Source organism: Hibiscus syriacus, unplaced genomic scaffold (assembly GCF_006381635.1).
Source record: "Hibiscus syriacus cultivar Baekdansim isolate YM2019G1 unplaced genomic scaffold, ASM638163v2 tig00111493_pilon, whole genome shotgun sequence".
NCBI lineage: Eukaryota > Viridiplantae > Streptophyta > Magnoliopsida > Malvales > Malvaceae > Hibiscus > Hibiscus syriacus.
Genome location: NW_024063102.1, coordinates 838,653 through 856,025, shown reverse-complemented (window position 1 = coordinate 856,025; position 17,373 = coordinate 838,653). Strand labels below are relative to the sequence as shown.

The window sequence follows — 17,373 nt, the reverse complement described above, 5'->3', positions numbered from 1 at the left end:
AATCACACATTTGATCCTTGTTATTTATATATTCTCTCAATTTAGTCAACTTTTAAATAAATTTTAAGATAAATATATATTTTTAAATGAAAATAAAATAAAATTTTAAATTAAGTTAATAATAAAATATATTTATAAGTTAATATAAAAATATTTTTTAAGTTAATATATATATATAAAATATTATGTATTTAAGCATTTATACACTAAGATATAAAATATATACACAATGTTGTCTACTTTAGACCAGTCTTGGCATGACATGTGACATCATTCGATTGGAGGATTAAATTTATTATAATTTATTAAAAGTATGACTAACTTGAGAGAATATGTAAATATCAGTGACCAAATATATGATTGTATCAAAATATTTAACTCCTACTAACGACAGTTAACTCGGGGTGACCACATCTTAATTAAATAAAAATGAAAGTGACCATATTTTAATAAAATAAAAACGAAAATGATTGTATCTTATGTTTTTTGAAATCAGTAACCAAAAGTGGACAAAATACAAACATAAATGATTATTTGTGTAGTTAACCCATAATATTTACATAACACATACATAAACATGTTTTTTTGCCCAATACCCCAGGCAGGTAAAATATTTAGGGTATTGGGCCTATCCAAACTTTATTTAACAAAATACGACAAATACTATAGTCCACAACGAGATGACGAGTTCCATTTGATATTATTTTTTAATGGTCCACGCGTAATGGGCCCACATAGGCCATTATTTTAATAGAGTTATAATGACTCGCCACGTCGAGGTGACGAGTCCATTAAAAATATTTTTTTTTAAATTAAAGAAACTAAAATTTATAAAATCAAATAAAAAAATATTCGATGAAACTGTCACCTCGACTTGACGAGTTCCTTCGAATTAAAAAAAAACTAGTTGTTGGCTAGTTGTTGTTCAACTGGCAGATGGGCAGCAACGGTAACTTGGAACTCGTCAACTCGAGGTGACGAGTTCGATTGGGGATTTCAAAAAAACTAGATGTTATAGCTGTTGGGGTAAGGTTATAAATAGGGGTTTAGGGTTTTCATTTTTTACCAAACCCTGAATCTAATTTTTTTTAAAAAAAAACATATGTTGTGCGAAAATATCAAAAAATGACAACCCGAGAATATATGTTGCACCTGGATAACATATATGTTTCGTCGATCCAACGCAGGCCAAACAAAGAATGAAATATTCATAGTCGGGGGGATGACAACTAGAGAGCCACATCAGCAGATGATGACATACTTGCATCAATTTGGTCTATTTTCGGTTTTATTTTACGTGGCTTCAAGGTGTACCCGGCGTTGATCGAGGCCCTGATTGAACGTTGGCATCCTGAGACACACATATTATATTTCCCGAGTGGTGAAGCGATGATTACATTGAAAGCCGTCACTTACCAACTTGGTGTTCCTATGAATGAAGCCCCCGTGGTGAGCCAAAACATGTACGACTCCTAGATGTTGGTCTACCAAGTTCTGGGAAAATGGCGACCATTCGAGCTCATAAGGGGCTAACGGGTAATGATAACATGGTTGGAGTCTGAATTCAAAATGACTGCCAAGTCTACTGAGGTGGAGGTTGTTTTCACATCCAAGTTAGGGCTATTATTACCAGATAAATCCGGTAATTTGGTGTACACTTAGTATCTACAAATTTTGAAAGATTCCATTGTGTGCAGTAATACCAGTTAGGGCTCGATGATTCTAGGCTTTCTATACCATGAACTTTGCAAGGCTGCAATTGTAACGTCATGTCGAAAAGTTGATGTAGCAGGCTATCTGATACTGCTACATTCCTAGGCTTGATATCATTTCCCGTTTTTTACGCCAATTACAAATGCCCCGGTCGAGTTTCTGCTGGCTGGAAGGTAATTATTTAACTTCATTTATTTTTTTATTTTTAATTTTTTAATTTTATTTATTTTTTATTTGTTTATAATAATTTTTATTTTTTAATATTTTAGATGGCGTCATAAAATATCAGAGACGAAGTTGGTAGGTGCCACTACACGAGACATACAAATGAGGATTGATATTGCTGGTCGATTTGCGGTATGACATACGAAATTATTATTATTTTTTAATCTTTTTAACTTTATTATATATTAACTTTGATATTTAATATTTACAGTTTTCTTGGCTTCCGTATGTCGACGAGGAGATCAACCATGTATTGTCGGGGCAATTTTTTTAGGGGTCCCACTTATGGTGTGTCATGACGTCGTTATTACACCAAGTGATTGTTGAGTGACACGCCACTAATAGAGTGATGCGCAAGTTTGCAGCTCACCAGCCGATTCATATGCAAATGGAGGTTGATATGGACACACTCCATACAATCGATACGCGCGAGAAACATAATAAAAATTGGTGACACACTTACTGCATCGACCTATGGAATCAATATGAACTATCGCTCCCCCATCGTCAGAGCATTACACCGTTGGACTTAGATTTCAACCATTCTCCATATCTTTGTCTTTACGAAGAAAATGGAAAACCATATCTCACGACACCGGAAGAGAGGGCAGAATGGTAACATCATCAAGCCACATGCACTAAGTCCAAGAAAAAAGCGTCATCGTCGCTGTCTTCCGCTTCAGCATCTGCGGTAAAAGAGTACCATCTCAGGCTAGTTTCGATTTCTTTCCTCCATTTTATACTTCAGTCGAGACTCAACCGAATTGGGTTGGAGATTTATGGGATGCACCGCAGTACACTCAAGCATCTTTAATAAAACATGAGGTTGCGGGTGGCTGGGACCATATCCTATATGATCAACAAAGTACCAGTCAAGTCGAAGTAGTTACGGCGATGATGGCGTCAAATGTCATAAATCCATCACCTTATTTCGAAGGTGGATCGCAGAGTGTGTCAGGTACACCTCCTCGGCAAGAAGAAGACGACAATCAAGCCTACAACCTGAACGTACTCAACGACCACCGTGACATCGTCAAGAACTTAGAAGACATAAATAAATTTTCTTTGTAATTTTCATGTAAAATTTTATTTTTTACAATTGATTTACTTTGTATTTCGTAAAATTTAAATAAATTTATTTTTCCCTTAATTTTAATTTTTTTATATTATCTCTGGTCGACCTCGTCACCTCGAAGTATCGAATACCAAGTGACCATTGCTGCCCATTGAATAATGACTAGCTAACGACTAGTTCTTTTTTTTAATTCAAAAGAACTATCACGTCGATGTGATGAGTTTCATCAAATAATTTTTATTTGATTTTATAAATTTTATTTTCTATACAAAATTAAAAAATAATTTGATTGGACTTATCACCTCGAATTGAAATATCATTGTAATGTCACTAAAATAGTGACCCACGTTGGGCTCACTAGCATTTATCATATTTTATTAAATAAAGTTTAGATAAACTCAATACCCTAAATATTTTATCCTCTTATATTGAAAAAAACGACATACACAAATACATATCCGTAGATATAATTATTTGATCCAATACTTTCAAAGAAATTATAGTTCCTTTACCCACCTAACTTATTTAACGAGTTAGGTGCATATATATGAAGGAAAAAAACATTAAAATCAAAATTCTTTTCTCTGGTTGTACCGTTGAAACCATCTTAGACTTGAAACATGTCGTTCGACGGCGGCGGTAGCGGCGCTAACACAGACGGCGCCACCAATAAGGATTTCTTTTGCTACCAATGTAACCGTACCGTCACCATAATGATCTCCCCTTCAGCTGACCCGTCTTGTCCAATATGCAACGGGGGATTCCTTGAAGAATACGAAAACCCTAGCCTTAATCCAGGTTCCACCTTCCAAAACCCGAATCCGAACCCAAACGATACCTCACCGTCGGTATCGGATCCGTTCTCTGCCTTCCTCCCGTTCCTTTTTCCTTCTTCACCATCCCCTGCTTCAATTGACCTTCATAACCCTAACCTATTCGGACCAACCCGGTCAGCCCGAGTTGACCCATTCACTTTCGATCCGTTTACCTTCATCCAAAATCATCTCAACGATCTCCGTTCAAGAGGAGCTCAAATCGAGTTCGTGATCCAGAATAATCCCTCCGAGCAGGGCTTTCGGCTTCCAGCGAACCTCGGTGATTATTTCATTGGACCCGGGCTCGAGCAACTGATTCAACAGCTGGCCGAAAACGACCCCAACCGGTACGGGACCCCACCGGCATCTAAATCAGCCATTGAAGCGCTGCCTACGGTGAAGATAGAGAAGAACAACCTGTATTCGGAGTTCAACCAATGCGCGGTTTGTATGGATGAGTTCGAGGAAGGGACTGAAGCGAAGCAAATGCCCTGTAAACATCGTTATCACAAAGATTGCATATTGCCGTGGCTGGAAATGCATAATTCATGCCCTGTGTGTCGTCACAAGTTGCCTAGTGATGATCCTGATTATGAGAGGAGGGTTAATGGGGCACAGGGTACTGCTGGAGGTAACGATGACAATAGTAGCGAGGGTGATAATGGCCAAAGGTCTGAGGATAATCAGACGGTGGAGAGGAGTTTTAGGATATCGCTGCCTTGGCCGTTTCGGGGCCGTGGGTCGGGTTCAGGATCAGATGATAATGCACAGACCAGGCAAGAAGATTTGGATTGAGAAACGTGAGTATTCTTTGTTCCTTTTTTTTTTTTTTGACAAATATGTTAATCATTATATCCTTTTCTTTGTGTTGCTTTCAATTTGCTGGTGTTGAAAATATGGGTTATAGTTTTTGGTTTTTTTGCGTGTGTGTGTGTACCATGTATGGTGAACGTGCTCACCAAATTAGTTTAGTAGCTAACACAAATACTCAATGAAGACAGTCATCTGAGTTTTGGTTATAGACCTTCGGTCCATTGTAGGGCATGACTACAAGAAATCAGGAATGTGGAAAATAGAATGAGAATGCTTCTAAAGCATGAAATATCATCAAAATTTTCATCCCAATGATGATGCTCTTTGAGGGTCGTAGGTCGTGCAACATTTGTTAACAAACTATATTTATAATTTATGTGAATTTGATCAGAAAATATTGATCAAAGTAATTGGATATATGCATTCTTTTATAGTCCCAAGTGGGCGAATGTTATGCCTGAATGTTTTTTCATATTATTTACTTGAATTTATTGTTGATGTGATAAAGTTGATTTTCCAAACATTTGTAAAATATATTAATTAGGGGTATTGAGCTTGAGCAAAAACTTGAGATGATTAATAGTCCATTTTCTGCACTCGTTAACACATATAGCTTGGTCATTATCCCTATTATAGTACAATTATTACAAAGGTTTAGATCAAGGCTCTTCCATTATTTGCTCAGTGGAGAACTGGACATGTTGAATCCCTATCTCAAGTGTTTGAAGGAAGGGAGAAGTCTGAACTTGTTTAAGCTGCTAAGCTTCATAAGTGAATTGTAGCTTTAGCTACCAATATAGAAACTAAACTTTACAGTAATGAAAAAGGGTTTTTTTTTCTTACTTTTCACACGACATTTACCACATATAGTCGCTAATAATTTTCTCAAGGGGACATTTTTTAGTTTGACATCTGTTAGTTTGTCTCTTCATTATGTGGATGCTTGCCATACTGATTTTGGACGGTATTATAAGTGGCTTGTTTTAACTAGTTTTAACTGTGAATGTCTTGGTGGTCAATCTTTCAGGCTTAAAGTGGTTTGAAGTTGTGTTATATAAAGATTGAATACCAATTTGAATCTCAGTAAAGTGAAACTCACAGGGGCGTGGAAAGATGGATTGGGGTAGCTGAAGTAACATATGTTTTCAGAAATATTTTGAAGGACATAATAGGATCATTTGATTTTCTTATGGAATTCTGATTATTTAGGAGTTTGTTCATCCAATATAAGACAAGAAGCTAGATTATCTTTCTCTTTAGCTATTAAGGTAAAGAAAATCATGTAAATATGTTGTAAGAGAAATGTAAATGGGAGAAACAAAAAACTAGAAATGTATGTTATTTATAACTTCTGGTATATATATTGTTAAAAGTCAATCAATGCACCGAATGAAAATCAAAGTTTGGCACCGTCAAATGGGTTTCAACAAAGGAGCATATTTTTGTTGAAAATGGTAATGGGATAATTGCAAATTTAGTCCCTGTATTTTAGGGTATATACAAGATTAGTCTTTAAGCTTCAACTATAAATATCCTAACCCATTTAGCTTCAAAATCATCTCAAATCATTTCTTTTTCCCAATACTAGAGAGATTTCTTGTGAGTTGCGAGTGTTTTTGTAAACAACTGTAAATTTTATCTCTTTAGTAAAAGATCTGTAGCAGTCTGGAGACGTAGGCATAATTGGTTGAACTCTGTTATCAATTTCGGGTATTATTTTTCCGTTTTTATTTCGTATTTTCACTAATCTAGTTATAGGGAAATTACTCGTTTAATTTCCCAACAATTGGTATCAAGAACTTTTGGTGGTGAATTTTATTAGTTTTTCTGCAAGGTTATTATTCATGTGAATAGTGAATTTCGTGAATAGTAAAATTTGGTCGACGATACAAATTTGTCGACGGAGGTATTATAATATACGGTGGTTTGCAGAAATTGTCAGAAATGATCCAAAAGAAGCAATATTCGAGTGGGAACGATAGTTGCAGACGAAGGGAATGCGAAAATTGAGAAATTCGATGGTGTAGACTTTAGTTTTTAGAAGATGCAGATTGAAGATTTTCTGTACCAGAAAAATCTATATCAACTTCTCTCAGGAAAGCAACCAGAGGGCATAAAGAATGAAAACTGGGCTCTTCTCGACAGACAAGCCCTCGGAGTTATCCGACTGACGTTATCCTGCAATGTTACTTTCAACATAGCAAAGGAAAAGACCACGGCGAGTCTTATGGCGGCTCTATCCAGTATCTATGAGAAGACATCGACCTCAAACAAAGTTCACTTGATGAGGTGATTATTCAATTTGCGGGTGGCGGAAGGGGCATCAGTGGCTCAACATCTAAATGAACTCAACACAATCACAACCCAGTTGAGTTCTGTGGAAATTGAATTCGATGATGATGTTCGAGCTTTAATTCTCTTATCATCTCTTCTAGACAGTTAAAATGCTACTGTTTCAACAATCAACAGCTCGTCGGGAAATAGTAAATTGAAATTCGACGATGTTCGGGATCTGGTATTGAGTGAAGAAATTCGACGGAGAGAATCGGGTGAAGCATCAAGCTCCTCAACCTTGCACACGGAGCCTAGAGGGATAATTTCATAAAGAAATTCAAATCGTGACAGCTTGAAATCTAGAATGGAAAATCAAGAACGAGAAAGAAATATTTTAACTGTTATAATTGTGACAAGAATAGTCACTTTAAAAGAGATTGTTGAGCACCGAAGAAAAATACCGGCGCACAAGAATCTGCCAACATGACAGAAGAGACAGGTGATGTCATGATTCTAAGCGTCAACAGTCCGATTGAATCATGGATCTTAGATTCACGGGCATCTTTCCACTCCACCTCATGCCAAGAAATCATGGAGAACGATGTCAGTGGTGATTTTGAGAAGGTTTATCTAGCTGATTATGAAACCTTGAAGATCGTCGGAAAATGATACACCCGATTAAAGTTGTCAAACCAGACCACCTGGAAGCTTAAAGGAGTGAGACATATTACTGGTCTCAAAAGAAATTTGATTTCTGTAGGACAACTTGATGGAGAAAGATATAGTACAACCTTTTCAGACTGTGAATGGAAGATTACCAAATGAGCACTCGTTATTGCTCGTGGTAAGAAGACTGATACTTTCTATGTAACCTCAAACTTGGAGAATATCATTGCAGTAGCAGATGCTGATGAAAAATCAAACATATGGCACCAAAAGCTTGGCCATATGAGCGAGAAAAGGATGAAGACACTTTTGTCAAAATGCAAGTTGTCGGATCTAAAAAGTATAGATGTCGGACTATGTGAGGATTGTATCTTTAACAATAAAAGAAAGTCAGTTTTGTAAAGATTGGCAAGACGCCCAAGGTTGAAAAGTTAGAGTTGGTTCATACTGATGTATGGGGACCATCTCCAGTTCCATCTCTTGCAGGCTCACTATATTATGTCACCTTCATCGATGATTCTACAAGGAAGGTGTGAGTTTATTTTCTAAAGAAGAAACCAAAAGTCTTTGATATCTTCAGAAAATGGAAGACCATGGTAGAAAATGGACTGATTTGAAAGTCAAGCGGTTGAGGTCTAATAATGGAGGAGAATACAGAAATAGTAGATTTAGAAAATTTTGCGTAAACAATGAGATTAAGATGGAGACAACAGTTCCCATGACACCGCAGCATAATGGCGTAGCAGAGCTCATGAACAGAACTCTGAATGAACGTGCCAGAAGTATGAGGATACATGTCGGCTTTCCCAAATTGCTATGGGCTGAAGCTATCAACACTGCAACTTACCTAATAAACCGTGGGCCCTCAAATCCCTTGGATGGTGGAATACCAGAGGAAGTTTGGAGCAGAAAAGAAATAAACCTTTCACACTTAAGAGTGTTTGGTTGTATTTCTTATGTACACATAAATTCTACTGAAAGAAGTAAACTTGATGCTAAGTCCAACAAATGTGTTTTTGTTAGTTATGGTGGTGATGAGTTCGGTTATCGATTTTGGGACTATAAAAATTGAAAGATCATCAGAAGCAGAGATGTCATTTTCAATGAGAATATGATGTACAAAGACAGGTCAATCATAGAATCAAGTAGCTCCAATACTGAAGTTGAAACAAAGGAATTTGCTGAGTTCGAGGAGATTTATGGAAATGATGTTCAGATCAGTCCTGAAGCAATTCAAGAAGAACCAGACACACCAAGACTGAGACGCTCCTCCAGAATTCCTAAACCAACCCAATGTTATTCGCCTTCTTTACAATCAGACTGATGTTGAAAATTGTAGTTGCAGAAAATCTACATCTTGAGCAATAAGATGTAAAGACATCTTTCTTTCATGGTGATTTGAAAGAAGAAATCTATATGAGGTAGCCAGAAGGCTTCATAGAGGTAGACAAGAAAAACCTGGTATGCAGGTTGAAGGAGAGCTTGTTTGGTTTAAAACAAGCTCCTAGATAATGGTACAAGAAGTTCGATAGCTTCATGGGTAGCAGTGGTTTTACGATATGCCAAACAGATCATTGTTGCTTTATCAAGAAGTTCGACAATAGCTTAATTATTTTATTGTTGTACGTTGATGACATGCTCGTTGCAGGCTCAGACATGCAAGAGATTATAAACTTGAAGCAAAAATTGTCGAATCAGTTTGCAATTAAAGATTTGGGCGCTGCAAAGCAGATTCTTGGGATGAGAATTAAGAGAGACACAAAGTCGAGGACTTTGATGTTATCACAGGCTGAGTACATCAACAAAGTACTCTCCAGGTTCAACATGCAAGATGTTAAACCAGTAAGTACACCTTTAGGTGTTTATTTTACTCTCCAAAGAACAGTTACCAAAAACGGAGGAAGAACGGGCACACATGGTGAAGGTGCTATATGCCTCAGCAATTAGAAATCTGATGTATGACATGGTTTGTACTAGACTAGATATTGCTCAAGCAGTTAGAGCTGTTAGCATGTACATGAATAATCCGGGCAAGATACACTGGGAAGCAGTCAAATAGATCCTCAGATATTTGCGGAGTACCAAAAATAAAGCACTTTGTTTCAAAGGTGGAGATACAATACTGACAGACTATGTAGATGCTGACTTATACGGAAATATTGACATCAGAAAAAGCACTATAGGATATGTCTATACTCTAGGAGGTACTGCAGTGAGTTGAGTTTCTCAACTACAGAAGATAGTTGCTCTCTCTACAACTGAAGCATAATATGTTGTCATTGCGGAAGCCAGCAAGGAAATAGTCTGGCTTCAAAGTTTCTTGGAAGAGTTAGGCAAGAAACAAGAAAACAATGTCTTGTATTGCGATAGTCAAAGTGCTATCCATCTAGCGAATAATCCGTCTTTTCATTCCAAGACGAAGCACATACAATTGTGATATCATTTTATCCGGTCTCTTCTGGAAGATGTGATTTTGAAACTTGAAAAGATTAGTGGAGCTCAAAATCCGGCAGACATGTTAACAAAGACGGTGACTACGGACAAACTGAAGTTGTGTTCAGCTTCAGTTGTCATGTTAGAGTAACAATACCAGAAATGTTGTTACATTGATCGAGGTGTGAAGACAGATTAAAATCAGTCTTCAAGTGTGAGATTGTTGAAAGTCAAGCAATGCACTGAATGAAAATCAAAGTTTGGCACCGTCGAATGGGTTTAAAATCAAAGTTTGGCACCGCCAAATGAGTTTCAACAAAGGAGTAGATTTTTGTTGAAAAATGGTAATGGGATAATTGTAAATTTAGTCCCTGCACTTTAAGGTATTTACAAGATTGGTTCTTAAGCTTCAAGTATAAATACCCTAACCCATTTAACTTCAAAATCATCCCAAATCATTTCTTTCTCTCAATACAAGAGAATTTTTTTTCCGTTTTTATTTCGTATTCTCACTAATCTGATTATAAGAAAATTACTCGTTTAATTTCCCAACATATATATATATATAACTTGTGACGTTAAAATCATTTTCTGTGGAAGAAACTCCTTCCAAGTTCCGATGGTCATGCAATGTCTACATTGTGTCGTATGTTATTCAATATTTCTATCTTAATTTTGTTCCATTTTAAGCTGTTTGAATAATATTGTGTCATATGTTTGCATGGTGCAGTAATACTTTCATTCATTCTTTCTTTCTTTTTTTCTTTCTTTCTTTTTTTCTTTTTTTCTTTCTTTTTGCTTTTTTTGATATTGTATCTTCATGGTCAATTTGAATGTACCTTTTTCTGTAGTCATATTTGTACAATGGCACCCTAACTTGGATTTGATTTTTGGCAGATTTGCTGTAAAATATCAGCGTTTCTTCCATGAGACACGGTGGTAGAACTTCTTCCAGTCAGAGTATGGTTAATTAAACATGAAGTATTAAGGTTATCGTGGTTGCATTCCAAGAAAGTCTTGGTTTTGGCATCTGATATTGTATGTGTATCTGAATTCATTTTACAGCTTTGTTACAAGGGATTCAATAACGCTTTCCATACATTGTTTGTTGTATAGATTCTTTGGTCCTTTGCCCAAATATGCAAGCTGTTAGCATGTGAAAAATAAACAATAGGTTCCAAATTATCTTTTATTCGTTGGAATACATAATTGAATCACCTGAAGAAGGTAACATAGCTAGCAGGTGTTGGAATGGTTTGACCGACCTAAGGTGTGACCTAGCCAGGGTGACGTTTTAAGGAGTAGAGAGTTCCCTGCTGTTGCATTCCATTTTAACTGACTTAAGGTTAGGCATGTCAATTGGGCGCCACCCACAAGAATAACACTATTCTTGTTCTACCATCCACGTAGATCTTGAAACTCTTCTAACATATATTATACAAACCGTCATGTGATCTACTTCATAAAATATATTCATGTGCAATTGCAAACATATTTGGTCGGTTGGTCAAGTCTCTCATACTCTTTTAGATTATGGTTTCTAGACTAATTAGGAGTACTCCTTTTATTTCCCCTAAAAGTCTCCTTTCCCTTGACGTATTAGATTTAGATTAATAAAAGAAGGATTAGATTTAGAATTTGTTAAAAAATTTAATAGATTTATAATATCAGTTAAAAGGATATAAATTAATTTTCTTATTAAAAAAATATGCAATTTGTCTTTGACTGTTCATTTGTGATCTTATTTCAACTGCCACGAATTTAAAGAAAATTAATAATGAATTGTCATGTTTTTTAATTGATAAATTAAAATATAACTTCAATACAAGTCCAAAATTTTTTAAAAAAATAATAATAATATTTTTACATGATATTTGAATATAAGTAATGTCTCAAATACATCATAGATATTTCCAAAAATTTATAAATGTAAAAATTTTAGAAATCAATCAATAAGTAATACTAGTGTTATAAAAAAATTAAATGAAATTATTAGTGAAAGTAATTTAATATATTTTTTTGTGTTTTATCCTATGATAGTTGTTATTCCATAGAAGTGGGTTAAATCAAATTAAAATATTAAACTAATTGTTGTGGGGGGAAATGAAAAAGATAATTGAGTGTGGTAATTTTGATTGGATTAAAGGATTCATTGTGTTGGGCCATTGATAACTGGGTTGGAAGAAGGGCCGCCAAAGTGAGCTAACAAATTAAACCCTCGGGGACGTTGGTTCATGGTTGTGTCCATTTCCGGCGAAACAGAAAGGCGGGTAGACACGAAGAATGGAGGAAGATAGCACAAATACTACCAGTTGCAGCAGTAAACCAGCATCGAAGATGGAAGAAGATGCCACCACACCCAAGATGGATTCCCCCACCAATTCCCAGCAAACCGGTAGGTTCTTTCTTTCTCAGTCCCTTTTAGTCTCGATTATCTTTACTGTTTCCGATAGTACATATAATTGAAATTCTAGCATTGAATTTATTCTCTTCTCAGTCAATTTGATGCATGATTCATGCTAAACGGCAATACTAAATGATAAATATGGTGCTATGCCCAAATTTTATTATTTTGAATACATTGATTTGAATGCCTGCATTTTCAGTTTCTGACGACGACGAAATAGACTATTCGATCAAACCTGAATTCTATGACCCAAAGCTTGATGATAAAGATGAGTTATGGGTTCAGAAGGAAAGGAAAGGCCGTATTTCCGATGCCGTGCTTAGCTGTCCTGCTTGTTTTACCACCATCTGCCTTGAGTGCCAAAGGTTCGTGCGCTTGCTCTGTCCCTTTTTTTTGCTATTTGCAGACTCAAACATTAGCCTCTGGATTTGTAGCTCAATCAAACATGTCATATTGATATGTTCCGCTATTCCGTCTTTGAGATTTCTATGAAATCTGAATTGAACTTCAACTTGACAATTGTGAATTGTGAATGGAAGTACAGGAAAAGAAATGGACATGTTATAATTAAGGATGTAAAGTCAAAGTGAAACTTGGCATGCTGTTGGTAGTGTTCTGTTATCTTATCGGATGTTATTCATAAATAATATGCATATAAAAGGCACTGAAGCTACCTTCTGGTAATATACCATGGCAATACGATACGACTACAAGCGATTTCTTCCTTGCATCAAGTTATGTTTCTTCTATCTATTAGTCAGAAGGCAATATCTCTCAATTTTTTTTGCTGCTATTGTGAATTGTGATTAGTGGTTCCCACCAGCCTTTTCCCCTTGTTTTGAAAGATAATATGCTTTGTTGTTTTAGGTAGTTTTGTTCATTTAAGTGCTAAGTGAAACATAATGTCTTAAAACTGGGATTTACCGATTCAACTGTTCCTCGAAATGTGCATTTATTCATCCTTTAAACTAAACTAAACTGTGGTTTTGCAGGCACGAAAAATGCGTGACTGAATACAGGGCAATTTTTGTTGTGATCTGCAAGATAGAAAACGAAATAGTCAGGCAAGAAAATGTAAAACCAAAAAAGTCAGGCAAGCGAAGTGAGGATGAAGCAGCTGCTGCTGCTGGTGGGGAAACTTTCAAGGCAGTCTGTTGTTTGGTCTGCTCAACGGAGGTTGGTGTTATCGATGAAGACGAGGTTTATCACTTTTTCAATGTTCTTCCGAGTGAGTCTTGAGTCTTGGGTCTCACTGCGAAACTAACATTATCACTGCCTGCTTTTCTTCCTTTCCCGCCCTTAGAAACGCATCTGGGGAGATTCCCCCTTAAGTATATTTCTTAGTTTTATTAGTAGTTTTATTAGGATGGCTGGATTAGAAATAAACTGTTGAGATTGTCTTTTTGTTCTTTTTTTCCTGTAAATGTCGTTTTATTTTCTATTGAACACAAAAAAATGTGTATTTAGTTCGTTTATGTTCATAAATAAATTTGTTTATTGATTCATTTAATAAACAATTGAACACGAAAAAATGTGTATTTAGTTCGTTTATGTTCATGAATAAATTTATTTATCGACTCATTTATAAACTAATTTATTTATTAATAATATTTTCTTATAAAATATATTCAAACAATATATTCCTCTATTTTTTAATATGAATTTCAATTCATTAATCTAGATGTAAATATTTATAATTGGTGAAATTATATTTTTATTTTTAGATATAAGATTTACATTGGTATAAGTGTGTACATTTATCACTATCTTGATATCTAAAATAAACACATGCTTACACCGATAAAGTTTGAACATCTATCATTACCTGATACCTAAAAATAAACACATAATGTACATCTCTCATTGTTACTTTTTAAACTTATTTTGATTCTAATCTATTCAATTTTTAAATTATATTTTTACTAAAAGAATAAGATTTTATGATAGGATTATATTTGTGAGACGATTTTACGTTTTGTGCTACATTGATAAATAATATAATAATTGATTTCGAGAAGAGCGGGTGTTAGTAGCGTTAAAATATAATTTTAAATTTTTTTATTATTAAATATTATATAAACTAATTTTTAAAAATATAGGGTCACTTTTTTTAAGAGGTGCCAAAAAAATTTTATAGTATATTTTTGTTTTCTTTTATGTAAAATTGAACCAAAGTCCCTAAACTATAAAAAAAAACCAATGTGGTCCTTATACTATTTTTCGATCAATGTGGCCCTCCAACTCTAAAAAAAATTCAATGTGACCTTTTAACCAATGGAACCATTAATTCATGTTGGGTAAATTACACCATTCATCACTCAATTATTTTCTTCTCTTCTATTTTGGTCACTAAACTCTAAAGGTTTTCAATTTCAAAAATTTTAGAGACTTCAGGACTAAGATCGTAGTTAACCCATTTTTAAGGGTTGTTCTCGTCAAATCTCATAAAAATCTATGGCAACTCATTTCCTTCCATCTCTCAAGAACCCTCGCCCTTCTCCGTCACTTTGTTCTTCACATCCTCACCTTTAACCATTCCATTATCAAATTCATGTATTCAATCTTGTCCCTCTATTTCCGTTCATGTCATCTTTCCCCCATCGTTGTTGATTTAGACGATCAAACCACCCTCCATTTTTGGGTTACCAATCACCGTCAATTCGACAAGCCGACTCTTGTTATGGTCCATGGCTAGGCGGGAACCCACTTTGGCAGTTCATTTACCAAGTGGGTCCTCTGTCGTGAAGATCAATTTGTTCATCCCGATTTGTTGGAATTGTCTCAGGAAAGACAGGTTAATATACGGCGTTATCAGATACATTAAAAGATATTTAATAAATTCGGTTTAGCGCTACCGAAAATATTGAGTAATAATAACGTAGAAGGTCTAAATCATGAAGAAATATTAAAAAATTTGGAAACCGACAAACTTAGCTTGTTGGTTTATGTTGATACTTTATATTGATGTATCGATCCATATTAATAAAACAGGTAAAAATATGACAAAACCGGCCACGAAAAGAAAAACTGGTAAAGCGCTACCGGTTATATTTACAGTGTCGATACTTTAATATAAGTATCGACACTTTGTGAATTTAAAAGAGAAGCAGTTTTAGCGCCTATAAAGTGTTGATACTGTATAAAAATGTATCGATCCACCACGATATAACAGGTAAAAATATAACAGAACCGGTCACGAAAAGACAAAACCGGTAAAGCACTACCAGATATATTTAAAGTGTCGATACTTTAATATAAGTATCGACACTTTGTGAATTTAAAAGAGAAGTAGTTTTAGCGCCTATAAAGTGTCGATATTTTATAAAAATATATTAATCCACAACGATATAACAGGTAAAAATATGATAAAATCGGTCTCTAAAGGATAAAATCAGTATAGAGCGACCGTATATATTGAAAGTGTCGATACTTTAATATAAGTATCGACACTTTGAGAATTTAAAAGAGAAGCAGTTTTAGCGCCTATAAAATGTCGATACTTTATAACAATGTATCGATCCACAACGATATAACAGGTAAAAATATGACAAAATCAGTCTCTAAAGGATAAAACTGGTAAAGCGCTACAGGATATATTTAAAGTGTCGATACTTTATTATAAGTATCGACACTTTGTAAATTTAAAACAGAAGTATTTTAGCGCCTATAAAGTGTCGATATTTTATAAAAATGTATCGATCCATAACGATATAACAGGTAAAAATATAACAAAACCGGTCTCGCAATGATAAAACCGGTAAAGAGCTACCAGATATATCGAAAGTTTCGATACTTTAATAAGTACGTGTAATAAATTATCGATACTTTCAAAGAAATAGGTAATTATACTATCGAAAGTATCGACACATGACATAAAAGTATCGACACTTTTGTAGTTGTATCGATTAAATATAAATAACATATCCGGTGAAAATATAAAGGGAGTTAAATATCCTCTTAAAATAGATTGAACGGACGAGTTTTTGAAATCGAAGCGTAATTGTTGCTGCATTTCAGAAGGCGTTTCTAAAGCGAAGTTTGTTTGTTTGTTGTTGCAGTCGAATCGAAAAGTACGTTGTCAAAACCCTAATTTTTTATTATTACAATAATCGGAAATAGGGTTTTTATGTGTTGTTTGAGATTTTAGAGTAAAGAATCATTTGAGACCGATTGCAGGTAGAAAGTGATATTCTAGATAAAATATAAATATCGATACTTTTATTAAATTTAAATGTGTCGATACTTGAATTATTGAGTGTTCTCATTCGTTTGAAGGAAATTGAGATTAGGGGGTTTTGGGTTTAGTTTGGGGATTTTAAATCGAAGCCAAGAAGGATTTGGGACCGATTATATAATATTATAGTTAGAAAATAAATATGGATACTTGTATATAATATTATAGGTAGAAAATGATATTTTAGGTTGTATAAATGTGCCGACACATTTTGTAGTGGCCATTCAAATTCTTTTGAAGAAAACCGTTTTACCACAAGAGTAGTTATTTATATTTGTATATTGAATAAAGTGTATGTAACAAGTATTTGATTTGATTTGCGTAAATTTGTATATGAAGGAAAAATGGAGACAATGGGTGGAAAAATTGTTGGTGGCGCATATGACTTTGAAATTGAGGCCGAGACTCGAAAGCAACCAAATGGTGGATATATGTACTTCTAGTAAGTATCAATGTCTTTTTGTTATTATTGTTGAAATGGTAATTGGATTAAAGTATTTAAGAACTTTAAATTGATGACAAATTTTAAAAGTTAACAGTATGACCGAATGCTAAAGGATGAAGGAATGTGCCGAACACATCGGTTCGGTATGTAAATTAAAATTGACATTGAGTATTATTTAACGTTAATGTATTGATTAAGAAATGTTTATGCTTAATATTAGGTGAGAAATGATGTGTTGGAGAAATGGAATTCGATGAGTGATGCTGATAAGGA

At 34.7% G+C, this 17,373-nt stretch overlaps 2 protein-coding genes and 1 pseudogene across 3 annotated transcripts; all 3 read left to right on the top strand.

Annotated features, from left to right (window-relative positions):
- The first annotated feature begins 3,559 nt into the window (after positions 1–3,559).
- LOC120163718 (E3 ubiquitin-protein ligase RING1-like) lies at positions 3,560–11,243 on the top strand. 2 transcript variants are annotated; one of them, XM_039173570.1, is made up of 2 exons: positions 3,560–4,628; positions 5,669–5,900. In XM_039173570.1, exon 1 carries the CDS (start codon positions 3,634–3,636, stop codon positions 4,621–4,623), a length of 990 nt encoding a protein of 329 aa, XP_039029501.1. In that variant the 5' UTR covers positions 3,560–3,633; the 3' UTR covers positions 4,624–4,628; positions 5,669–5,900. The 2 variants fall into 2 exon arrangements, with proteins under 2 accessions (XP_039029501.1, XP_039029500.1); XM_039173569.1 differs by lacking the exon at positions 5,669–5,900 and adding an exon at positions 10,912–11,243 and having other exon boundaries at positions 3,561–4,628.
- Positions 11,244–12,244: 1,001 nt separating this feature from the next.
- On the top strand, positions 12,245–13,819 carry LOC120163699 (E2F-associated phosphoprotein-like). Its single transcript, XM_039173559.1, has 3 exons — positions 12,245–12,409; positions 12,621–12,786; positions 13,414–13,819. Exons 1-3 carry the CDS (start codon positions 12,298–12,300, stop codon positions 13,658–13,660), a joined length of 525 nt encoding a protein of 174 aa, XP_039029490.1. The 5' UTR covers positions 12,245–12,297; the 3' UTR covers positions 13,661–13,819.
- An 876-nt stretch (positions 13,820–14,695) lies between these two features.
- LOC120163671 overlaps positions 14,696–17,373 on the top strand; it is a 29,420-nt pseudogene continuing 26,742 nt past the window's right edge.

Bases quoted from the DNA above. Each gene is read 5' to 3' on its own strand.
- LOC120163718 (XM_039173569.1), top strand. From the start codon at position 3,634: ATGTCGTTCGACGGCGGCGGTAGCGGCGCTAACACAGACGGCGCCACC.
- LOC120163699 (XM_039173559.1), top strand. From the start codon at position 12,298: ATGGAGGAAGATAGCACAAATACTACCAGTTGCAGCAGTAAACCAGCA. The intron at 12,410-12,620 runs GTAGGTTCTTTC...CTGCATTTTCAG, and splicing joins CACCAATTCCCAGCAAACCG to TTTCTGACGACGACGAAATA. The intron at 12,787-13,413 runs GTTCGTGCGCTT...GTGGTTTTGCAG, and splicing joins ATCTGCCTTGAGTGCCAAAG to GCACGAAAAATGCGTGACTG.